Consider the following 26,490-nt stretch of genomic DNA (forward strand, 5'->3'; position numbering starts at 1 on the left):
GCTACTTTTAGCTAGAAATACATAGCTTCTCCAGCGTGCCTCGCACTTGGACGTTGTTCAACACTGTGCCGGAGAATTTGGCTGAGCGTGCTGCTGATTTTAATAAACAATTTTTATATTTGCTTTAACTAACGAAAAATAAGGCATCAAAATGAACGCACCTCCGACCTTCGAGTCATTTCTGCTCTATGAGGGCGAGAAAAAGTGAGTAAACATAACGGACCTCTCCAATTGACCACCTGTAACCCGTATTTGTGTTTGTTTTGGCGCATCTGCAGAATAATCAAGGAATTGGACACCAAAGTGACCAATGCGGCTATATTCACCATAAACAAAGAGGATCACACTCTGGGAAACATGATCCGCAAGTATGTTGCTGCATAAGCCCTGCTGATTACAAATTAAATTTGCATTCTCTACAGCCAACTGCTGAAGGACCCCAATGTCTTGTTTGCCGGCTACAAGGTTCCCCATCCTTTGGAGCACAAGTTCGTTATCCGCATCCAGACTACGGCCGATTACTCTCCGCAAGAAGCCTTCATGAATGCCATAACCGATCTTCTAGCAGAATTATCCCTCTTCGAAGAGCGTTTCAAAGTATTACATACCATCTGTCCCAGAAATATCCCTTTAATAATAATTTCTTATTCAAGGACGCCATCAAGGAGAAGAAGGAGGGCGGCGATTAATTATATAATTACCAATAAATTCCTTAGTCTTATGAATACCCAATAAAACGATGTACGTTCTTTTTCCACGTTCTTGATTTTATTTTTTTACACTATGTTTACACTCAAAAATTACGAAAACAACTGATTGTGTGTTTGTTTGCCACGAATCGCATTCAATAAATAAAACAGTTTAAAATAGACTACTATCCATGAATGTGTGCATAACGCAAGATCACAATTTGAATTAGAGAATGTTCTTTGTGTGATTGAGTGAAGCGCTGCTGAGGTAAAAGTTATCTCATCTGATGGATCTTGCAACATGGTTATGCTATGGAGTCTAAAACAAAGTAAAATGGAAATAATAATTTAGAATTTAACTAGAGCTAATAGGTTTCATCATCGGCACATTCGCTAGTATCGTGGCCAAAAACTGCAATTGAGAATTGTTAGATGTCGGTCAACTTAGATATTTGTATGGCATATTTAATTGTATTTACCCTCGCAGGAATCACAGTATTTCCTGGGTGCAGGGAGCTTCCGTTCCTTCTCGTTGTTATTGGACTCGGAAGGCGGTGGGGAGTAGTCCCGATCCTCGCTAGCCTGGATTGGACAGTCCTCTGTCTCGTGCTGATCAAACTCATCGCAGATGTCGCAAAAAAGTCTGGGAGCCGGCTTGCGCTTGGTCAGGACATCGAAGGCATGAGGTCTTAAATATAGCATATGAATAACAAATATAATTTCAAGTCACATTCCACAAAATCCATTATTGCGATACTTAGATACCAAATTGCAGACATTAATTTTAATAAATACACCTTTATCTTTACAGAGTTAAAAACGGAATTGCTTAAACAAACCACATCCTTAAAGAAAAGAAAGAAACTCACTTGGTGAAATCCATTGGCAAGGTTTCAAGGGTCTGCACCTTAGCCTTGAGTGCATCATTTTTCTGCTGCATGTCAGCAATAATTGAGTTCAGGAAGTTGATTTTGGCAAGACTGGTTTCGGTGTCCAGCGACTAGAAATGAGCAAGGCCCATTATTTACAAAATATTTAATATTTTCTTTAAAGAAAGAAACCCACCTCTAGTTCATCTCCCTTTCCGGACCGACTGCTCGCTCCATTCATCTCAGACTTAAGGCTCAAAATCTCCCTGGACTTCTCCAGTTCCAGTGACTCTAGCTTGCGCCTCAGTTCCTTAGTTTCCAAATAAGCAGTCTTTTGGGACTCGTTGGCTTGATGAAGTGCGGCCTCCAGTTCCACAACTCTACTTTGAAGCTGTTCCAGCAGCTTAGCCTTAGCGGAGGAAGCATCATCCATTTCGTCGATGACTTTCTGATATTCTGCCAGTTGGGTGTCGAATTCATTACCCTTTTCTAAAAGTGACTGTTTTTGCAGAAGGGATTTCTGGAGCTCCTCATTAGTCTGCTTTAATTGGCTCAGTTGCTCCGCCAACTTGGATGTTTCCTCTTGAAGAAACCTCTCCTTTTGCTGGGCCACTTCTAATTTATCCTGAAGTTCGTTGTGGCTTTTCAGATGACTTTGTAATAAAGCACCACTTTCTTGAAGTTTCCCCTCAAGTTCCTTAAGACTGTTCTCTTTTTTACCTAGAGACTCCTGAAGCTCCCCATTTGCTTGCTCCAGTTGATGTAGTTTCTCTGTGACTGCCAGATTTTCTCCTTGTAAATTTCCCTCTTTCTCTTGAGATTTCACCAGCAACTCCTGGAGTTCCCTATTTTCCGCTTGCTGGGACTCTAACTGGGAGGTGGCTGCTTGGAGTTTATCCTCCAACACCTTAACTAGTTCCTCCACTTTTACTAACGAATCCTTTATTTCTCCATTGGCGTCTTGTACTTGCTGCAGCTCACCGGATAATTTAGCAGCCTCTTCCTGCAAGTTTTTCTCCTTCTGCTGTGCCTCCAGCAATTTGTCTTGGGTTTCCTTTGAGCAAGAAGTTTGGCTTTCCAACTGAACACTGCTTTCTTTTAATTTTGTCTCTAGGTTCTGTACAAGTTCTTCTTTTTCCTTAAGGGATTTAGACAGTTCGACATGGGTCTTTTGCAGCTGAAGCAGTTGGTCGTTCAATTTGGCACCCTCTTCAAGTAGCATCTTTTCATTCCTTTGAGCTTCTTCTAGCTTTACTTGTACTTCCTGAGAGGAAGTGTTTTGGCCTTCTATGATGGAACTGGTTTCCCTGAGCTTTTCTTCCAGGTTCTGGACAAGTTCTTCCTTTTGCTTTACTGAATCTTGAAGTTCTCGCACAGACTGTCGTAATTCATTAAGTTGCTCCTTGGAAGTCAGAGACTCCTGTTGCAAATTTTGTTCACTTTGGTGAGCTTGCTTGAATTTCTCTTCGAGCTCCTCGAACATTTTTTGTCGCTCATCCAGTTGCTGATGGGTTTCCTTTAGTTCCTCCTTCATCCCAGTAACTTTTTCGATCAGCCGCTCTGAATTCATATCCGCTTCCATTTCAAAGAGCTCGAATATGTGATTCGTTTCGCTTTTCTCCGCCTGAAGAACCTCCAATACGGTGGAGAGCTCCGCATTGGTAGCTGATATATTGGCATTAGCCACCTGGATGGCTTCCACAAGGGTCTTAAGGTCGGCAATCTTTTGCGCATCTTCGGTAGCCATTTTTTCCTTGTGCTGAAGCTCCACATTGTTGATTTCCAAACGCTCCTGCAGGTCTTTTATGGTTGCCTGTGTGCCAGTGCTTAACTCTAGATTCTCCATCTTGGCCTTAATGACTTCTTCTTGAAGATTCTTAGTAGATTCTTCGAAAGCCTTTTCTTTCCGTTCTCCCTCTGCTTTCAGCTTTGTTTGCGAGTCTTGACTATCTTGAAGTTGCTGTCGCAGCTCCTGCAGTTCTTTCTCTTTTTGCAGCATCTCCTGGCTCCAAGCATCGGCTTTGCTCGTCAGTTCCTTTTGACCGGTAGCTAATTCATCCGAGAACCTGGACAACTTAGTGTGGAGAGCGCTGGAGGACGAACGTTCAGCTTGAAGCTCAGCATGCAGCGTATCGGTGATTTCCTTCACCTGATCCTGCAGATGAGAAGCCTCCGCTCGGGATTCCGCGTAGTCCTGTTTAATCATAGGAGTATAAGAAATATAATATCTTTGTTTGTAGCACGGACTTACCTTGTTGACCTTTTCCAAAGCTGCATTTGCGGCCTCAAGTTGCTTAGTTTTGGATTCCACATCCGTATGACATGAGCTGAGTGCTGCCTGCGTCTCCTCCACTTCAGATTTAAGTTTGATGATCTGTTCCAGCAGATTGGCGGACTTCTTGGCTTCCTCTTTTAGGCTGCCATTTGCAGACTCCAATTGTTTGGTTTTAGCTTCCAAGTTCGATTGCGTAGATCTTAAATCAGACTGAGTTTCTTCAGCCTGGGAATTAAGCTGGCTAATCTCATCGTGCAATTTTGCTACAATTTTGGATCCCTGTTCTCCAGATGCGGCGGCCTGTTTCTGAAGTTGCTCTAGTTGAACTTGTACGGCCTTTAAAGAACCTTCGGATTCAGCAGACTTGCTTTCGATTTGCTGTAGCTCCTGTTCCTTTTGCTTTATGATCGTCTCTTGATTTTTCTTTAGCTCTTCCCAATCAGCGTGCAGTTTTTCATGGGCTTGCGTTTTCTCCTCTAATTGCTGTTGAATTTTTTTAAGGAACTCACCAGATTCAACTAATTTTAAATCCTTCTGGGTATTAATATCTTTGATTTCCCGAAGATATACTTCTGTTTCTGACTGTTTCTTTTGGAAGTCCTCAAGTTCGTTTTGTTTTAATGCCAATTGCTGTTCTACGGTTTTTTTTTCTAATGCTATTTGATTGACTTCAGTTTCAGTCTTTTCCCTGACTAGTTTTTCCTGTTCTGCCAATTGCTTTAACTCTGATAATTGTTTTTCAAGTTGTTCTTTTTCGTGTTGGTTTTTCGAAGCTTCTTCTTTGATTTGAACTAGCTCCTTTTCGGTTTTCTCTAAAAGAGTCGACTTTTCTTCAGTGCCTTCCTTTTGCAACCGAAGCATATCATCCAGAGCGGAACTATCCGCTTTTTGTACATTGAGTTGTGTGGTAACCTCATCAAGTTGTTGGGCAAGCTCTTTGATTTGCTCATCCCGCATTCGGACTTCGGTTTGAAGAATGTCGCATTCATCGGTTTTGTTAACCCTTTCGCTTTCCAGGGAATCGGTTGCTGCTTTCAAGCTCTGCAGTTCAGAGGTTACTCTTAACACCTCTTCGGATTTCTCGGCCAGTTTTCGGGTGAAATCAGCCTGAGCCTCCTCAGCTTGCTTTTCGTTTTCCTCCTTGAGAAGTGCAAGTTCCCTCCGGAGATTCTCGATACCACACTCCGAGAGGGAGAATTTTTCCAGGGCCTCATCTTTGGACACCAACTCCGTTTGTAGAGTGGCGTTCTGTTCCTGTAGGTACTTCACATTTTCCCTCAATCGCTGCTCCTCTTCCAGCTGTTCCGCAATCCGCGATTCAATCTCCTTCTGCTGAATGCTCATCTTTTCCTGCAGCTTGACAATTTCGTCCTTCAACGCCATATCATCTGAGGGCGGAGCGGGAGGTGGTATACTTTGTAGACTTGGCGTAGCTAAGGAGGATGCACCAAGGAAGGTATTACGATTTTTCGCATGAAATTAAAACATAATTGTTCTTTCTTACCTGACACCAGTTGTGTGATTTTTGACTCCAGATCATGGATCTTTTCCTTGTACACCTGGGACTGAGCCTATTATACAGGAATTATGCTATTAGTAGAGGTTTTTAGTTTAGTATGGAAATGCACATTAGCTAGCTCTATTCATTTATTTCCCCTGAAAATATATGACCTATTCCATCTTATTACCGTAAAAGACAATATTATTATTGGAGACTATATTTCAATTTTTATTTTGCATAGTTTGTCATATTCTATTGTATTATCTACGATCTTTGAGGGGGTGGCGTAATGTTTAGCCGCCACCAATCATTTTTACCTAGGAGAGTTCGCTTGCCAATTTTTATATAGCATACTTTTGGATTCAGCTAACGCAATAAGCTTGATGAGCTTAGTTTACAGCTTATAATATTTAAACAAATTTTACAAAACTTATTTATCAAAACTGTGTTATGAGCCTTGCGTCTCTTAATGATTTCAGAATTTAAGAAAGAGATTAACGACATTCAGCATTATCAAATATAACAAACTAGATAACGAAATTAAGGTAACACTTTAATAAGAGCGAATATAGTTAACAAGTAAGGATATCTGAACCCCACTTTTCAATTCCACAAAGCTCTTACTCTACCTATTACAAAACAATGTACATTTCCACACACGACTTCTGTTCGGCCTTACATTCATTTCATCGCCACAAAACTGGGCTTCGTCTATGGAGAACTGCAACTCTTCAGTTTTCTTTCGTTCATCGCCCAGTGCCGACTCCAATTCAACGATTCTTGCTTTCAGCTGAGGATCGAAGGGTCAAAGAAATGGGAAAGGAGATTAGCACGCATGTTTAAACCATAAATAAAACAGCATTTGAAGATTATAAAAATGATTTGCATATTGTTAATGTATTTTTCTTTATATATGTAGATAGTATTTAAGTGTATATCGTATATATCGTAATAACTAAACCAACAGCAAGAAAAATTCGCTTTCGTCAAAACAATCGAAAATTGTCAGTCAACTTTTCCACTATCCGATTTTTACTTTTAAATTTCGATTTTATTTTTTTTCGGCAATTAAACCATTTAAGTTTATTTTATTCGTTTTGGTTTTTTGCTTGGTTTTCGGTTTTTAGGGTTTCCTTTTTTCATTATTTTAAAGATCTTTAATTCTTTATTTGGTTGTATCAGCTTAAAACGCTGTGCAGACTTCAACTTTGTCTTCAGTGGTTCCTTTCTCGGTGCGAAGAAAGTTAATTCAAAAATCATCGAATCGAATAGTTTTGAGCACTGTGGTCGCCCATTCCATCCCTCTCTTCCGGATTTCTACTTGATGCGCAGCGGTGTCAGGACACTGTGCAGGATGCAGTGACTCTCGTGTTTTCCGGACCAGCCGCGGAACTCGCGTCGCAGATCGGATACCTTTATGCTATGTCTCGCTATCAGGCGTCTCCAGCGATCCGCTTCGATCAGTATTTGCTATAAGAATCATACAAAAATAATCTTGTGCAAACAGAATTTCAATTCCAAAGGGCCAGCTTAATTTTGGTCAAATTGGTAGTCAGATTATCTTTTTGGTTTTGCGTTAAAAAGGATGGATAGCTCAGTGGATGAGAAGGGTAAGGAAATATGGATTTCGTGTGGCGTGGACCTGGAATTTCAGGTGATAATTTTGTTGCTAATTTAACACTCAAACTCAAAGTGCGCTCGACAAATAGAAAAGTCTAACACGTATCGGCATATAAATATAAACACAAACAATTTATTGAAATCAAAACCAAACAGAAAGCACAAAACTCCATCATCCAAGACAGTCGTATTCTAGAAAAACCCCAAAAGCTGTTGCGAAAAGCACATTTATATAGGGAACTTTTAGCCATAATAGGGTATATTTGTGTGCCAGATTTTTTCTCAAAAGCACTGTGTGGGTAAGCTAACAGTGCAAAAGTGCTAACAAACAATGCAAATAATTAACAAGAGGTATTTTGCGTTTTTCTTGCTGTAATTTTCAGATTGCGTACATGAAAATGTAGGTGTAAAATCGGTGTATCTGCACTGAGATGGACTCATAAAAATTTCCTTTGGATGGAAAATAAAACAAAATGTTATCTTAAGCACATTCAATCTTCGCGGATGCAAGTTATTGGTAAAAAAAAAAATTTTGCGCCAGCACAAAATGCAAGAATATTAATTATAAAATGTTTGCATACAAGTTGATGTAAAATCAATTTAGGTTGTATACATTTCAGCAATAACCTTAACCCAATGTTAGACGAATTTTGACCGAGTTAAATGCTGTTGAACCCCCAAAACCTTTAAAGCCTAGTTAAACCTATGAAATGTGTACTCGTCTCAGCGTTCCAAGTTAATTTGATGAATCAATTTGGGAAAATGACTGACAATTGGAGATGAGTTGTGTCTTCACTGTGGTTAAGAAACAAAACAAAACGTGCGAAAAATTAGATGAGTTTCAGTTAAATCAACAACAAATAAACACACGACAATGGACAAAATCATAAAAACATCTGTGAAAAATCAAGAAAAAGTGAAAATGACGGGTGCAATGCAAAAATAAAATCAAACGAAAACAAAACACAATTAATTGAAACCGAAACTGCACAAATGACTGAGCAAACATTGACTGGGCCCGACACTCGAATCAGCCAACTGGAAAGAGTTTCTTTTTATCGCAAAACCAAACTTTCTTTGGCTTGGCCTGCTGTTGATGCAGATGTGGATGTTCCTGCTGCAATATCTGTTGCTGCTGCTGCAGAGGCTGTCTGTTGCATGCGGCTGCTGATATGGTTGGTCTAGTACTGGTGGTAATGCTGCTGCTGAGGGTGGTGGGCACCCAGACGTGTTGTTGCTGTGGAACCTTAACCCTCGACTTCTTGGCGGGTCGATAGGGTCGCGATCTATCCGCATAGGGCAGCGGAGCGTACATGGTATCGGTGAAGATAATTACCTCGTTGATGTTCTTTTGCAGCTGCAGCGCCTGGTTCTGGGCATCCTCGCGGTCCAGGTCGCGCTCCACCATCAGCTGCTCCACATGTTGTTGCTTTTCGCGCAGCAGATCCTATAAAGTCGATTGATCGACCAAAAAATAAACAGAGCACAGAGAGGACAAAGCAAGCTTTTATGAGATGCCTGGGCACACAAATAACGATTCAAGAAGAGATACAGGAGAATATAGATACAGAATCGGATACATATATAGTGTGGGTGTATGTACAGGTATATAGGGTGCGGCTGGTAGCAAAAACACTCATAACTTTGTCGGGGCTTTACCTTTTACCGGCGACAGCGAACACACATGCAAAAAAAAGCAAATTTAACAAAAACATTGAACAATCAACACTTGAACAGCGAAAGCGTGCAGGAAGTATTTAAATATTTTTATTGTACATTGTGATATATATAAACCAACTCAAACACATGGCATAAAATGCATTGAGACTTCATAGGCATACATTTATTATTAATTTACATAGTTTGTATTGGTGGGGTTTTTTGTTTGGGGATGTGTCTTTAGTGTTGTGTTCTGTGTGGGTTAGTGTCTTATGTTAGTTATACGCTTACTATCTAAGGGTTAGACCACTTTTATACAGAAGAATGCATTGCATAGATCCAATAACGTCAAAATCTTTATACATTTTATACCCTAATTTGAAATAGGTTATAGGTAATAGGTAATAGCCAAACCATAAATTTTAACGTTAATGGGCTGGGTTTGCTAACAGCGACTACGGCGAAAAGGAAAAACCAACAGCGAATACCATACAATTTATTTGTGGATCTTGTTAGCATACCTGCATGGAAAATTGGCTTTTCGGCGTCGCTAAAATTGGCTTAACGGGCGTGCTCGACTTGCGCTGCTAGGAACGGAAGGGATTTTGCGATTAGAATTGGAACGCGTTAGTAGCAGGGCTTGAAATAAATTAACAAGTAGGTTAATGGGTAAAATATATAAATAAACAAAGAACAGAACCAGAACTTTTAACGGTATTTGTGTGTGTTTTTTTTAAGGTACTATGGGTGTTCTTTCTGTGGGAGAAGTGGGCGGTGAGGGTGATCCTTTCGAGGTCACCGCTTATACCTGAGCATTCATGCGCATGCGCGACGTGGCCGTGGTGGCGATGCTGTTCATGGTGCCAATCGAGGTGAGCGACTCCCTTGATCCGGTCCTCGAAAGTCGCGTTTTCTTGGACGACGGCGATAGCGAAACCTTCGCAATAGGTACAAACACCCCGTACTTGGGCTTGCACTCAAAGTATCTGCAATGGGGGTTGGTAAGCTCGTGGATCTCCTGTCACTTTTTATGGGTATACCTTATATCATCCACAGCTCCATCGTTTTTGCCGCTAGGCTCATCCAATTCCACGCCGCACCAGTTGCCGGGAGCAAACTGTGTCTCTCCCAAATAGCGTAAGATACCAGGACGACTGCCAAATCCAGAGGACACAATCACACGATCACCCACAGCCATTCCATTTTCTAGAGATCCACAGGTTTTTGTAAAGTTTCAGCTTTATCCTATTCGTAAATCCAATAACTTACTGCCTCCAATGCCGGGACTGCGAAGCATCGAGCTGCGAACACTCGCAGTAGGGGAAACCGTGCGCGATCTGTCCGGGGAGTTTTTGGCCAATGGAGAGGTCGGTGTCTGGGCTCCGGACATGGGATATGTGGTAAGACGAGTGAGGCGTGAGAAAATGCCTCGTTTCGGCTCGCACTGAAAGTACCTTTTGCCCGACACACAGCCATCGTTTTTACCTAGAAAAAGCATTGACTTCTAATAAGGTCTTTTGAGAGAGATAATATAGAGCCCATCCTCACCATTAGGTTCGTCCAGAACAACACCCGCCCATTCGCCGGGTGCAAAGTGTGTCTCTCCAATGTAGGCAATCTGTCCGGGGCGAAGGCCACCCAGCCAAACCCGCTGGCCAATGATGAACTGCTCTGTGTTTGCTGTCAGCACGGCGCTGTTGTGATCTGTCCGATGGGAAAGCAATAATAATATCAAGTTGGGGGGTCCATTAGTATCACCCGATGGGTCATCAATCATAATACTGTCTAAAAACAATGCTAAAATTGGCTAGACGGCGTTTTCATTTATCTCTCCCATACAGTTCATTCTTTATCTGGGTTCCACTTGGGTATGATGTCATTTGGCATATTTGCATATCGCCTGCTCAATGGAAAACCATTGAGAACGATCCCCCGCATAATGAATATAAATTATTGAGACGGATTTCAGCAATGTAAACTTGACATTTGCAAGCTGTTCAATATCCCACATTTATGTTAAAAGTGGCAATGAAATCCCTCCGATTTCACTTTTAAATACCCATTTATATTTACTGTGTCTGGGGGAAAACCATTAAGTGGAAAATTACAGGAAACAAGCGGATTATAAAGCTAAATAAAAATTGCATCCAGCTCAGTGAAGTCATAACAACATTTTTCCAAGTTTGGCTGTCGTGCCAGTTAATTTAATTTTGCTGTTGACTGCATCCACCCACATCTATTAGATATGGCAACTTGCTCATAATTTTTCCATTGCCGTTGCTAAAAATGAACTTGTCTTCAAACTGCATTTCAGTGACATTACAGATAAGTTTATATAAAATATATTGGTATTTTATTTTAAATGTAAAATTATAATGCTAATTGTTGAATTTATGAATAGGTTTTTGCTGCATTACTAAAAAAAATATGGCATAGCACGTTTTACGCTTAAAATAAAAATTAAAACAACTGGTTATTATTTATTTTAACTTTTTTAAATAAATAAATTGATGCTAACCTATTATATGAATATATATTTCTGGTGGCATTGAAAAAATAGAAATAATCAAATCCCTTCACTAAAATTAACATAAACCCAAGAAATAATAAGTTACGCCAATCTTTTTTTTTTTTTTTTTTTTTTTTTTTTTTTTTTTTTTTTTTTTTGTGCTTTATCCCTTATATATATATGTACATTTCATTAAAGCTAATGGTATAATTAGGTATTTACAGTGTTTAGCTAAGGCTTTCATCTGAAATATTTATTAATTATGTCTAGTTGACCTGTTTTAGTTTTTTGTATAAGTTACGCCAATCTTGTTCAAAGTTTTCCCCATTTATTTTAATAATTTTTCATGTTTTTTTATGGATTACGTTTCCTCATCAATTTGATGAACATTAAAACCGTAACGATTTTGCCCCAAATTCGTTAGTCTACAAACGTGGCCAATTTAATTTGGCAACTATAAAATAAAATAAAGTGCACATAGTTAACCCCATAAAGGCCTTGACTTGATACGTTAATTCAGTGTAAATATTGTCACAGCACTGGCTCATTAGAGGCGCAATTACGCCCACAGTGAGAGGTAACATTAAACACGTAGTGGTTCATTAGGCCTTGTTGATCTGACAATACTTGGGGCTACCGAAGATGCCGAGATATATGCCACCTGCATGGGAATTATTTTGACGTTTGGCCATAAATTTGCGCTCCTAACGTTTCTGCAGAATGACCGTTTAAGGAGCGAGCAACTGGCCTAGATGCATAGATACATAGACGCCAGCCACCTGCGCAAATGGTTAGAACTAGACACGCTCTGCAGCTACAAGATACAGCAACCAAAAGTATTTTCAGTACATGTTAAAAAAAATACAAAAAAAACGTCAACAATGGTTTACCACACATGGCTTTCCCATTCAAAATCCTGTGGATAACTCAAATTTACATTTGCGTTTCATTTATGTCCACCCACAATTGTAGCGAATGCTTACCTGAGCTGCGACGCCGCCCAGTGGCTTCTAGATAATAATCATCTTGGCGTTGGAAAACAACAAGCAGTAACGAAAGCAAAACAAACAAACAAAAAAGGTACAGATACAGATACAAAATACCATTTAAAGATACATGCGGCTGGCACAATGGCGATGGCGGCCAAGAACTTACAAGATGAGCGACTTCCAGCCTCCGATTTTTGCGAGCGTCGAGCGGGCGAAAAGCGATCCCAGTCGGATGTGGGTGAGAGTGAAGATCGCGTAAAGCGCCTGACAGTCTCTTGATAGAGATCTATAGACAGGACGGGTTTGTAGATATACAGATGTACATATATACACGAAGTCGCCCCGAATTTCCATTAAATGCATTTGCAATTGTTTAGCATTTCGCTGTGTTTTTGTGTTGTAGGTGTTAACTGAGCAAGCTGTGCAGCAAGTTTTCCTGACATTTCCCCCATTGTTATATATGTATTTTGTATATATATGTATATATATTATATTGGTATTGGTTAAAAATTAGCGCATTTGTGTTAAGCCCAATTTGCTCTTTTGGGTTGTGAAAGTTTTTCGGCAGCTTGTGTGCTAAGGTTTCTTGTCTTTAATAAGATCTTGGCCGCAAGCAGTTATGGTAAAGGTTAGATGCCAGCACAAAAAATAGCGAACGGTAATCTGGGATGTTAAGCGCAAAATATATGTATGTATCTATAAGTATGGATTGAGAAAGAGTTGGCGTGTGCTTGCTATATGATTTTGATGAAAAACGCTTATAAAATTTCTCCTGGTTTGCCGTATAGATGTTATAAAAACAACACATGCAAAAAAGTACCTTTTACGTTTTTTTTTAATTACAAGATGACATGCTATAAATTCAATTTATGCATCAGTAAATCATTGTAACATTCTTTCACTAAATTTTGTGTGTCCAATGCTTATTGATATTGGTGTGTAATGTATTGTCGCTTTTAACTGCAACTTTCAAAATCCATTCACACTTTTGCCAAAACTCCACGAGAAAGAGTTATAAAAGCATAAATCAATTAAATTGTCGACAGTTTGGTAACGTTTTCAAAGCCATTGAATGACAGACAGCTGCAGATTTAAAAGCACAATTGCAGCGGACAAAAGATATGCTGCCGAAAGGAAGGAGATCGAGAAAAGATTTCAATTTATCAATGGCACGATTTCGGTTTCCGCTTACTCTTGGAAAAAAAAAACTGCTGACAAACTAAAAACATGAAAGTTAGGTTTTTAAAATTGGCTCTCTCTACACTAGCACTCTCTCTAGCACTAGCGCCATTTTCAGTTGTGGGATATGAAAACCTCAGCGGGTCTACGTCATGTAGTTAATTGTGTTTTGCCAGTTCAAATTGCGCTTTTTTTCCCCCGTTTCTTTTTTAATTTTTCTTCATTTGTAATTTACGCCAGACATGCTCCTCTTAAGTACGAGTGTGTTGAAGATGCTTTCGACCGGCTTCATATCTCGGAGACCACTGCTTTTGGCTAATCAACCGATTGCGTTGGCCCAGCCGTGACATGACATGAGTTGGCCAGACCAGCCGGCTTCAAGGTTCAATTGCGAGTATATTGTATCTGGCAGATACATATATGCTGGCGTTCGCTACCGTTCGCCAATCGTGCAAGACAATTTGTTATTATTTGCTATTATACACCATGACGGTAGCAATTTATTTTCTGTATCCTACATGCTCGTAACAACTTTTTTTAATTATCACAATTGGGCGTTGTAACAGTTTGTATGTGTATTTTTGTGAGTTGTTCCCTATTTTTTCAAATAAATGTTAAAAAAAAAAACAATTATTTTGCAAACTTTCACTAATCACTAGTTTTTTTGTTCTGTATTCATATCGGTTACTAGTATTTTATGTACTGGTATTTATGTTATGAAAAAGCTGCCAATGCCAGGCAACAAATCCGACTTGACTTTACCTTCGCTATATGAAACACCTTTCCCCCTCCTCACTTAATTTGCAACATTTAACTGTGAAAAGTCGTCATTCTAAAAATACGCACGCACATAGATGACAAACAATTTCCTTGCAGTTGACATTCAGCGTCAGTGCTGCTAATGAACTCATGTATCTGACAGATGAATCATCAAAGAGCACCGCTCACCAGGCCAACGCCAAGTGGAGTGTGGCGCCGTCGATAGTTGACTTGACTTGGCCAAAAGGCAACCCGGCCCGGCTACGACCCACTTTGCTCACGATTCTGGCCAAAATGAAGCAACCAGGGAGATACGTCGAAATCGAAAACAAATATTTCGCCAGCCATTTATGGCGGATCGATCGCGCGCTAACCGGCGATAAATCAGCCAACAGTGCTGGCCATGTCAATAGCACATTATCTTTTAAGATGATTAACCAACATTTAATTAAACTAAACTGTGCAGCTTTGTGAACCACCTTCCCGACTCCTCCTCATCGTTTCTATCTCCCTGTGTAGGCTGCAATGCAGTTCAAAGCGATTCGTAAACCGTTTTAATGTGGGTTTCTACACGGCGAAAAAGTCTGTTAATCCTTTTGTGAATTGTGAACTACACAATTATAAATATACACAATATATAGATTCTGCTATAAATGAAGGATACTTTCATAGGATAATTGGATTCTATTTTTTCCCAATCCTAAATATATTTGTCAGTGTATTACCCTGCCTTTTAAACCTGCAGCTTTGGCTACCCACATGTCAAGTAGTTTTTCACAACCCCACAATTCGTACTGTGTATAATTTACATGACTTTTCGGCATGTTAGATGCAAATCCGTGTGCGAGTGTTTGTGGGAAATGCCGACGAAAACTGATTTTTAGCTGCTGATTGCCGATCTCTGAGTCCTGATCACTGTGGGCTGAACCAACATTTCAACTGAACTGCACGGGTGGTTACAGTGAAGCTTTTAATGAGGAAAGCAATCTGGGTAAATATAGCACGGTTATAAATACAACTTTTACTCAGGGGTGTGGCTTAAAGTAATTTACTTACAAGCCCTGATTGTATCTTTGTATTTCCGGGCATCTTGAATCAGTGTTTTCCAATAGTTATACATTCGCTTTAAAACATGGCCACTGTTCCTGATCTAGCATTTTTTATCTCAATCGATTTAATTTGCTCATTGTTCTGGGCACACAATAATTGCATCGACAATGCATATATCTGAATATTTATTTGCCATTACGTTAACTGCTAAATGTTTTCAACAGGAATCTTTGTGCGACAAACTAGAATTTCACCAAATAGAAAACTGGTTTTCCAGATGAAGATGCTTACGTGAGCTGATCGGGCTGATCGCGTAAAGGCGTGTCCCATATATTATAAATTATAGATGTATACTATATAGTAAATACCCAAAAAAAATCCGGTTGGGCGTCTGTTCGAGTCGCGTATTTCGCATTACAATTAAAATTTGTTTAAGTTTAGAACGTGTTTCGAATGCGAAACAATACAAAAACACATGTGGCAGAAGGGCAGACAGTTGAATGAACATTACAATGAGCATTGCGACTTTAAAGACGTTTTTAGCCTAATGAAGTTGCCCTACGGCTAAGGTTAAAAACGATTAAAATTATGACTGATTGACTTTGATAGTTCTTTAATTGGTAGATACAATCTGGGAACTAGACTTGACATTTTTCCTATCTGAGGGAAAATGTTGCATACACAAGTAGATAGAAAATGGAATGCCTGTTTTTCGTTGGGAGATCACTGAACCAAAAGTGAGGGGAGGAAGGAACAGTGTATTTTTCAGGGTTAACAAAAATTACATTGAGGTATTCGAATTCTAAATTAAATGGAAATGATTCCTAGGTCGGTAAACGTAAACATGTCTGATAATATTCAATATGTATACAGTTCCATTTATAAATTTTGGTTTAACTTTCTTATTTATAGAAACTATATCTTCGGATCTATTTCGCCTAAAAGTGTATAGTTAGTTTCTTCAGATAACTGTAGTTTCAGTTTTTAAAAAAATTTTAATTCTTGATATGTTTTTATTTGTTTAGATTATTTTGGAACCTTTACCAATTGTTGATAAGTTTTGACCTATCTTAATATGTCAATGAATTAATAGGGGCGTAATATTCAACGATATGGTTAAGACGTCGTTATGCATTGCAAATTAATATCATTAAATTCCGAAACGAACAATGTTATGCCCAAAAAACTGTTAACACAGATGTGTTAATTTCGCCCACATTAACAAGCAATTAATTGAAAATTAATTAATCATGGGAAGAGATTAAATGAAACTCATTGAAAAGAAGCCAATTTAAAATAACAATTGAATGCATCAGTCCAAATATAAGTGAAACGTAAAAACATATTTACCTGTATAAGCCGAATTGATCGAACTTAAATTGTCATCGCTTTCACGACTCATGCTGGCGGTATCTAAAAATAGAATGAAAAACGGAAAAAAGGAAACAAGCGCAAGGAACGCAAAGTGAGCATGGCAAATTAAACAGCACAAAACATATTAACTTAAAATTAAATTATAATTACAGCTAATGGCTGGGGGCTAAGCCAAGCGAATTCAGGCCATGGTAACGGGCCAAGAAAGCTCAGCCAACAAAATATGTGTAAAATAAAAGGCAAAAGAAAATGTAAAGTGCAAAGTGGCAATTAGCTATGGGTCGCTCTGGCAGATCAACCTCCCCACCCCAAAAAGAGTCTTATTTCATTTTAAAGAGATTAGATAACTGCGAGAGTGTTCGGTGAAGGTTTTCTTGGAATGGCTTCAAGGAAATAAAACTTATAGGCAGCTTTGCAAACCGTTTTCGCAGACTCAAATGTCTGCAGTTATCTACAACATTTTTAACTCTGTTAAGGAACTGCTACTCCTTTTATTGTGCCGAATTTAAAATTTGGTTAGTTTCACACGAGAATATGAATAGCTAAAATTGATTTTTTATAAATGTATTTTAAACGTATATATATGTATGTACATATATCCACAATCCCCTGATCCACCATACACAAAGACTATAAAATTGATCTTATAGAATTCCCCTCGGAAACACATCTTCAAGACGTTTAGGCAACATACATTTGCATCTTACCTAAAGCAATCCATCAAAATCTAAAAAAACAAGTTTATTTAAGAGAATGAAACCAGACACCCCTTAATGACCTACAAAAAACGAAAGAAAACAGAATTTTAAACTCAAATTGACATTTGACTTTTCCACCTGCAATCAATATTTTTATTTACCATACCCATAATTAACAACCTAACGAGGTGAGTTAGGCAAATAAGCAACTTGAGTGTTTTTATGTTTTATTTGTGAATAATTAATATTCCAACGGGCGCGTGTGTTTAAGATTTTCAGATAGGCAGCAAAAACAACTTAATTATTGTTTGTTTGCTTTTTCAAATTATGAAAGAGACTCTTCAGAAACTTATGGCTAAAAAGCCACCGCAAAGAATGCTGAAAGTAATTTGGTTTGTTTTTGGTCAGTTCCCATAAAATATGACGGTTTTGCAACCCACACATAATTACGATTGGAATTTTTTTTTTGGATGGATGGCTCGATCGGAGACTTAAACAAGTGGGTGTGTCGCAGTTTATAACTGTATTTAAAAGTTCAAAATGGGCATTAATGTGATAATTAAAGAAGAGTTCATCATCCATCATCTGAAATGGGAGTCACTAAAGTTTTAATTATCGTGGAGTTGCTATTGAATTATTTATTTAAACATCTAATTAGTATTTTGTTTATACTTTGAGTAGAAATAAATTATCAATAATTCTTAGGCTTTTAAGTCTTAATCATGAAGGTCTGTTGATAGGAAAGCGTTTTCTCGTACTTCTTCAAACCTCATTTATACATTTAAGGCACTTGAGCAGTAATCATTAAATCGTTTACTACAAAAAATATATTAAAGTACGCATTTCTGTTGAACATTTTAACTTAGCACTTGAGGCTATTCCAAGCGAGACTTTAAGTGTTCGGTCCGAGAATTGTGTAAGTGACGTGTTAATTTATTTGACTTTTGCTGTTCTTTTATTGCATACGAAATAATTAAAAGCATTGAAAAGTAAGCAAAACAATGGACAAACATCGAGAACACTGAAAATTACCAAAAAAAATGAGAAAAAGTGATTAAAATTGTTGTTTAAATTTTATTTGTTAAGCATTTGAGCTGAACTTGCCTGGTACTTGATTAAACCAGAAAAGTACTAAAGAGGGAAATGTATTTCTTGTATAAAAAGTATGAAATTTATTTTTTAGTTTCCTTTATTCTACTACTACATTCTAGGATCCATTAACTTTTCTTAATGAGCACTTTCATTAAGCTTACGAAAATTTATTAGAAGCAGAAAAGTACCTTCACAATGAATCCAAACAAATATGCTGGCCAAAACTAAGCTAACAAAAAAAAAGAGCGGAATAAAAATGGAGGCAATAATGGGATTGTTTACACGAAAATCCAGAGAAAGACTTGGTTCACTCAGTTGTGACAATAAATCATTTGAAAAGATTTTCAAGCAAAACAGGTGAAAACTGAAATATCATTTCATAATCGAAAAAAAAACCGGGTGCGGACCATAAAAATTAATTAACCAAAGGTGGTTACACCTTTTTCATTTTTTCTCTTTTCATTACCGATTTGTGTTTAGTCAAAGAAACTGTACTATAATTGCCGGGGAAGTCAGTGAAAAAGAGTAAAAGGTGCCGCCGGCGAAAAAGCAAAGAAAACAGGCGAAACAATAAATAAAAATCATTTTCAAGGCGTGTGAAACGCAGTTAGGCGGGGAAAATTTACCGCAATTAAATGCTCTTAAATGAGTGTCATACAAAGTACAATGCAAACTAGCAGGGTGCAAAGGTGCGTATAGGTGATCAAACAGCAACGCGCATTACTCATACGCCACATAAACCACCCACGAAAAGTTGCCCTGTCTATGGCAACAATTCTAGAACAAATACCAAGCTGAGCTCATTGAGGAGCTTAAAAAACATATATAAATATAAATCAAATATAACAAACGCCAACGGCAACAATAAAATTGTGTAAACAAACCGACTAAATTGAGTGGAATGACGACAGATCATTATTGCCGGTGGCGGGATCCACAGCAAATATACAGAGGTATATAGAATGTGTTCGGAACTTGGTGTGAAGTATATGGGTATGTATCTCAGTTGGACAGATGGGATGATCAGTCTGTCAAGGTGATGCCTTCAAAAGGCTCTATAACATCGCTCCCACACGCCCACAAGTTTTTACAGGTGGATTGTGTAATCTTTATGTGAATGTCTGGTGCTAAATACAAAGTCTCCCTGTTTTTATTCCATTTGTGTAAGCCGCAGTAGCCTCGAACTTTTGTAAACTCTCTTATTAATCAGCTTTTACGTTTCAAACTGTAAAATGCCTTATTTACTATCAATATTTACCCATAAATATTAATTATTAATAATAACTATTAAGCATACAAATATATACCTCTGTATATGTATATACATAATTTTTACATATCCAGAAACTCATTTTCAAGACCTTTTCATTCTAAAGTAAAATCTCTTCAGATACGGTAAGTTCACTAAAATTCTATATTTGCTTATAAGATTTTAGATTAAATTCTCCTTTTATTAAGACATCTTGCATTCCGATTCTCTGTTATTTTAGAAGTAATCAGCATCCAAAATGAGTAATTATTTCACTACCTAGCGAAATAATGTGCGGATCTCACGCTCAGTTCTAATTCAAAGATAGCGTGGCAACAGCAAAAGTTGTAGAGTTTCGGGCTGGCAATGTCACAGAGAGAATGGAAGTGAGAATGAAACCAAAAAAAAAATACGTTCTCCTTATCAGCAAAAAAAAAGGCCATTGCTGCGCCGGTCCAAACGAAACCAAAATAATAATAACAGCTGATAAAATACCAGTTAACAATAGCAATGCCGAGGCGAATGAAAGCACTTGAGTTGGCCTGGTCCAAAATGTTTAGACAATTGACAGACAAAATGTGCGTTATGCGAACGGAACGTGGCAGTGAAAAGAAAGCCGCAAAACGGAAAGAAAGTTAGCTGCAGACAACTAAATACAAAAATTGAAATTTGCATATGGTGTTGGCTGCCAGTGGAAGCTAAGTTGATTTGGCAATCAGACGTCAACGTTGAGCCACAAAACCACAAACAAATATAACAAAAACCGAATTGCACTAAAAATCAAAGTCTTAGGCAATATGCAAATATTGCTGCTGTGAAAGTCATTCCATTTCGCATATATATGTACGTATTTTTAGACCGATCAGCGCTTCTGTCTCTTTCAGTCAAAATACGAATCAGCAATAGCAAATTTGTATATCTAATTAGCGGTTAACCGCAAATTTTCAATACAATCCGCAACCGAACTTTGTTATTGCTGTTTCGGCAAATAAACTTTTGTTGTCGCTTAGAGTTTATCGTAGATATCGGAGATATAGAATGCCTTAAGGTTATCTTGGCGATTTAGCCGACATTTCAATGAGAGAGAGGTTGGGGACACGTGCTTAGCCCATTTACAATTTTTAGTGCGTCAATTTACTTATGTAAGTACTTGTAAACAGGAACGAGCGGATGCCAACGGAAAATCCGTAATTAGCTTCGTTTTCTGTACATCCACAATGGCTAATGGAAAGGGCCAAGAGTACATATGTATAGGGGCAAATGCCAAAAGCACAACCTAGCATTTAAAATCGGTTCTTCTATTATTTTCATATTTCTGGAAAAAAAAACGTTGCTTCTAGAAAAACAAATAAACAAATGGTTTTTAAAGTACATTCCTACAATATCTTTACCGTAGCTCGCTTGCTTTTAGTTTTAATGCGCTACAAATAACTTCTTGCTACCTTAATTATATTTAAATTAACCACGTTTTCCTGCAAAATATAGTCTAGAGCTACAAAAAAAAAGGAAGTCATACTGCTGTAAAAATCAAGTAATTTCGGATTTATTGGCCTTTTTCGTTTGCCGAAACATAGCAGCCATTAAATTGAGTAGACAGAAATGGGCCAAGCCTAAAAAAATTTGCTAAGTGATAAGCACTTAAACATGTTATAATTAAAGGAGAGATATCAACTAACGCCGTATCTTATCTTTAAACTCAATAAAACCAAATGAAACAAAAAAATGAAAAATTCTGGGTTTGGTTAAGACACAAAATTAAATAAATATTTATGAGGCCAGTGTGTTGAAAGCCAAAACATAGTTTCACATAGGAACAAAAGAATAAATTTGATCAACAATTGGTTATCAACCAGACCAAGCCAAGGTCAAAGGCTGTCGCCTGAAATATGAAAAACAAAAGTTTCCGAAAATATCTTGCACTGAAGTAAACTCGCATCCTTTTAAGGCATCGACAAGGACGGAAGAAGAGGTTTACAAAACTTTTGCCTTTACAGTTCATTGAAAGCCTTATATTTTAATTGCGTTTTCGAATTTAAATATTAACATTTGTAAGTTTCCTGGCACGCCAAATCACCTTTTGTGAGTTGAATAACAAAAAATTACTCTCTGTTAAAGTTGGCTTCTATTTTGGATTTTTCAATTTCGTTTGCGTGTTCACTATATAAGCTATAGTATAGAGCCGATCAAGTTCAATTGGTTGCCATCTGAGCTGCAATTCCGCGTCTGAAACACGTCCGCCACGCGAAAAGTCGTTTAAGTAACTGAACGTCGAGAGCCAATCGCGAAGCGAAGCCAGCGCAAACTTTGAGAAACTTTTTTTTCGCAGCGAGAGAGCAACGAAGCCGATTGCCAATCCGGCTCCGTAGCTTTGTTGGTCAGTGTTAAATAGCAGACACTGTGGCAATAGCTCCACAATTTCAGTGTTTTTATTGAATAAACGTCGCGTAAAATAAGAGCCGTAAAAAATTGTTTTTATTTTCGACTTTTGCACGGACGCGCAAACTGAGTTAATCCAGCAATCAAAGAATTACCACATAGCTTCAATTGCATTTTCCTTTATCTCGATTTTATATTGATCGATCGCTCAATGGTTTTTAGCACTTTATCCGAAAGCGCAGTAAAAGCAGAAAAATAATGAAGATAAGTCAAGAGATTGAAATATCAGGATATCCCTTGTTGGTTTGGGGTATAACTTTAAAAAAATAAGTTAAGATTAAACATTTTTATTTTAATTTAATGAAAATTTATTTCCTTATTTGTAATTTTTTTATTTAGAATTTCAGGGAATCTTCTGTGTATACTAATATCAAATATTTATTAAATTAGGAACACTATTTTTTAAATTATTAGACGTTATTTAGACTGTTTGTGTTCATTTGATTCAGTTTTTCGCATTTATTTTAATGATTGCTGAAAGTTACGATTCACTTGGTAAAGCTTATAACAACGCTTGAGCTTTATTAAATTTCCCCGTAGTAGGACAAATTAACAATTGCTTAACGAGATTGTAATACAGAATCCAGATGCTAAATGCCAGTAAACTAGAATCCATTATTTTTAAGCTTGTCTGTGAATCAGCTTTTAAGACAATGCACAAACAGCGCATAGAAATACACTTAAGATATACGAAAAGTTAAATAGAAAATGTTATTCACATAAGCATGTATTTAATAGAATGAATTTACACGACTTTTAAATCGCATAATTTAAATATATTCCTTTTGGAAAAGATACTGTTTTTCTGTTGGTTGAAACCCGAGACGTTTTCGGTATAAATATTCAACACGTGTCTTCAATTATAAAGATTTCAACGACTTAATGATGTGAAGTCAAATAAGTAAGACAAAAAGTGGTTAATCATAACATCAATATTGACTCTCCCACAGAGTCGGTGATGTAAACCGAACTGGGCTCAATCTAGAATCGAATGGACTAATCCCTCGCCAGACGATGCTCACCCATTAGACGCTAATCTCGAACGCGATTTTTATTCTATCTTAATGCGAAGACAAATGAGCTTTCTGTTTTATGGGTGGCTGAGAAGTTCACTCCACTTATGTTTCCGATCGAAGCCAATAAAAGTGACATAAGCTCATCCACGAGCTCCACGACCGCAATGCTCATATCAGATCGGTTGAGAACGGAACCCGGCATCAAATGCGCAGCGCAAAAACACCTCAAAATATCTCAACTCACGGACATACTAGCAGATACTTTTTGAGTATGTTTTCTGTGTCATCGCCAGAACAAATTCAATTAGGGAACGACGTAGAGAAAGATTGCCGGCCGGTCGCCAGGTTTTCTCGAGCTTTCGAGCTGATCGAGATTTTCGCAGACTTTTGGCACTGAGTGTTGCCGGGCAAATGACGGGACTTGGCAAATAGTCAAACAGTCTGTTTTAAAATGCTGGGAGAAATTTTAGAAAGCTGATCTAGCAGCGGATCAATGCGTTCAGATTGGAACTGATTTGGCTTAAAGCAGCGCGCAAAATCTCTATAAGTAAGAGCATACAATTGTCCAACTAGTTGTGTCAAGCTTGCTCATCACTTGGTTTTCATCAATAGTATTAATAATAAATCATATAAAATACAAGTAATACGAAATAAAATATACTTCTACTTGGCATGCAAAAGTAATATACGCACTAGGAAAGAAATTATTTTATTATTATGAAACCGAACTAGATTTTCCTTTAATACCTTTTGCAAACAACTTAATTTCTTAAATAGGATCAATAATTATGTGCAATAAACCATTACTGAACGATTTTAAAAATAATTTTTAAATGGGCCAAATTGGTAATTATATTACAAACTAGTTATAAAACCGTATAATACAAAGCTCAATCAAAACAAACACAGTGCTCAAAGGCCCGTGTAAACTATTTTGATGGGTGCGAATAAAAACACCTCATGACTCAGTTTTATCTGTAACCTTACAATACACATTTTTGCGTTTTCGGGTAAAATTGCAGGGGGCTTTCTACGATTTTGCGGTTGCGGTGCGACTGCCAATCAGATATGGAACGTGTGTGCCTGCGAAATAGAAAACCCGTCAATCGATCCATGGATCGTTTGGCAGATCGTTTGGCAGATCGTTTGCTATATGGGCTAGTGGGTCGTCGAATGTTGACTGCTGCGGTGTGGTTACGTGCCTGAAATGAGCCGCATTGGGCGGATCAATTAAATGGTAGCAGCACTTGCCTAATTGGCCATAATTCTCCTTCCCAAAAAACACTTTTCGGGGCAGCTCTATAATTATGATCGAGAGTTGAGAGTGGGCGGCAATTTGTTTTGTTTATTTTTGACCTGCGCGTTGGTGTTTTAAACGATTAAATAATTGAGATAACTGAACTGAATTTGTTTACCAAACAAAACGCTTGACGGTGGGAATTTTAAGATGATGTTATAAATGTTTTCGCTCTTTCAGAATAATTTTCATAAATCTATCCTTGTATTCCTAAAATAATTGCAAAGTTCAATGTAGTGCAAAAAGTTCACTCAAAATGGGTGGGGTCAGCGCGTATGTATGTATATTTTTAGCAAGTGAGTGGGTCTGTCATCGTTTACAATAGATCATTGCATTCGCCTATAGTATATAGCAATCTATATCTTGTGGGTGCCCATGTGGGTGGATGATCAACTGGCTTGAGCCAAAGTTGGAAGGTAGAGTAAACTAGATATTATGAATGACCCCTTTTCAATGTCGAAGTAAAGTGCATTATGCAGTCCGATGTTAAACTCACCATTCTGTTTGGGTTTCTGTTTTGCCACAATTTCCATTTTGGGCATGTTTTTCAATATCAACGTTCATGAGCACTTGGTGAAAATATTATCGGTTATTTGTAACTAGTTAAACATATTCTAAGGCGATTTTATCGCAAAGCAAATCTTTTTTTAGGCTTTCGTATTCTTCGCGTATAAAAATGGTAAAAATCCTTTTCTTTAATTGTGAAATTGATGTACTTAGTTGAGATGTTAAAATTTATGTGATGTTGACAATAATTCCAAAGGAGATCTTGTTGAATACCAGTGGGTATGTCCAATATAGTTAAATTTTCATCTCGCCCTAAATGATGGACATATCTAACTGGTAGACTTGGTTATAACTAAATTAGGAAGCCAAGGGATAATGTAGACCTTTGACAACTTAAAATTCCGCGCTTAGTCATCCGTGTATGTAATGACATATGTATTTCCTTTGAGCCATAATACTAACTGGTTCGCAATGTTGCACAATACGACTGAAACTTACCTCTTGGTGGTGGACCGGATTTGGGAGTAGTGTGATTGCAGCACGGTCTTCCGATTTTGGAAACGGAACCCGTCGATCCAAAACTAGATGGTGCCTTCATTTTGCTGGGCTGCGGGATTCCAGTGGCAGAAGCAGCGGGCGTGGGAATATTGGACCTGATGGGACCCGGTAATTTGGAGGCAGTGGCTCCCTGTTCCGGATCCGCAGTAACTGGCGATGGAAGAGGAGCACTTGCCCCGCCCGAATCGTTCGTTTCATCACTCATTTTTCACTTTATTTTAAATACTTCACTTATCTGGACACACGCGTATTAAAAGTAAACAATTTAAAAAACTTGGGGAAAAACATGTGAAAAATAACCCTTTTTGTTAGAATTAGTTGAATGCTGATCACTTACCTTAACAAATCTATGTACAATTCGCTTAATTTCCTTTATTTTATATTGTTTGCTACAAAAATAAATTGATTTATTAACTTTAGCTAGGTTTTGAACCACTGTGCCACTTTTGGTGTTGTTGTTTTAATTTGGCGCGCAGACAGCTGTTTCACTCGCACTTAGGCGGCTGCTATAAAACAGCTGATTGAGAGCGAATTTCTTTTTTTCTTTTTTTTTCGTTGAGCTTGAAAAACAAACAAAACCGCTTTTTGTGGCTGCTCTTGCTGGGCAGATCTTCGTTATATTTTCAAAAATGCGGAACCAAAATATGTGCTGAATTAATTGTATGCGACTAACAAAATCACTCAAGGGTATTCTATTTATATGGATTAGTAATTTGTTATTTATAACTGTGTTTGGCTTGCGCTGATTTTCATCTGATGGAATTAAATCAAATTGCTTATCAATTTGTGCATTTCACACACACGCACACATACACACGCGCGCTTCACCTCTAGAACTGTTCTATATTTTATTGTTGTTGCTGATATGACACAGTTATAGAAGAGGAAGCAGGAGAGAAGGGTGGTGAAAGGGACGCGAAAACGCACTCTTATTGATGTGTGTTTACCGCACACACGCAGTGCTTAGATGAGCTTGCGTACTATACATACTATACGGCAAAAACGATTTAGAAATATACGCGATTTTCGTTTTTATACACTAATTTTAGATTTTTTTTTTTGCACTTCGTTAGCGTTGCGTTGGAATTTTGTTGTTGCACTGGGCTAGGTATGGGAGCACAGCCCCAATGCAGTGCGCCAATCGATAGTTGCGCCGATATTTTG

At 37.9% G+C, this 26,490-nt stretch overlaps 2 protein-coding genes across 21 annotated transcripts; one reads left to right on the forward strand and one right to left on the reverse strand.

Moving 5' to 3' along the window:
* Positions 1-45: 45 nt before the first annotated feature.
* On the forward strand, positions 46-757 carry LOC6529470 (DNA-directed RNA polymerase II subunit RPB11). Its single transcript, XM_002090436.4, has 4 exons — positions 46-204; positions 279-368; positions 423-597; positions 654-757. The coding sequence occupies exons 1-4, from the start codon at positions 152-154 to the stop codon at positions 687-689; spliced, it is 354 nt and encodes a 117-aa protein (XP_002090472.1). The 5' UTR covers positions 46-151; the 3' UTR covers positions 690-757.
* Positions 747-26,422, reverse strand: LOC6529471 (restin homolog). 20 transcript variants are annotated; one of them, XM_015196675.2, is made up of 18 exons: positions 25,664-26,421; positions 25,267-25,561; positions 16,450-16,512; positions 12,278-12,397; positions 12,106-12,147; positions 10,162-10,317; positions 9,883-10,098; positions 9,654-9,819; positions 9,422-9,599; positions 9,135-9,200; positions 8,291-8,401; positions 6,014-6,124; positions 5,338-5,404; positions 3,810-5,266; positions 1,755-3,752; positions 1,559-1,689; positions 1,169-1,377; positions 747-1,101 (listed from the first exon to the last, which is right to left on the reverse strand). In XM_015196675.2, the coding sequence occupies exons 2-18, from the start codon at positions 25,529-25,531 to the stop codon at positions 1,055-1,057; spliced, it is 5,403 nt and encodes a 1,800-aa protein (XP_015052161.1). In that variant the 5' UTR covers positions 25,532-25,561; positions 25,664-26,421; the 3' UTR covers positions 747-1,054. The 20 variants fall into 20 exon arrangements, with proteins under 20 accessions (XP_015052161.1, XP_015052160.1, XP_039229068.1 ...); XM_015196674.2 differs by having other exon boundaries at positions 9,135-9,197; positions 25,267-25,599; XM_039373134.1 differs by having other exon boundaries at positions 25,267-25,599.
* Between the last annotated feature and the right edge of the window lie 68 nt (positions 26,423-26,490).

Source organism: Drosophila yakuba, chromosome 2R (assembly GCF_016746365.2).
Source record: "Drosophila yakuba strain Tai18E2 chromosome 2R, Prin_Dyak_Tai18E2_2.1, whole genome shotgun sequence".
Classification (NCBI taxonomy): Eukaryota; Metazoa; Arthropoda; class Insecta; order Diptera; family Drosophilidae; genus Drosophila; species Drosophila yakuba.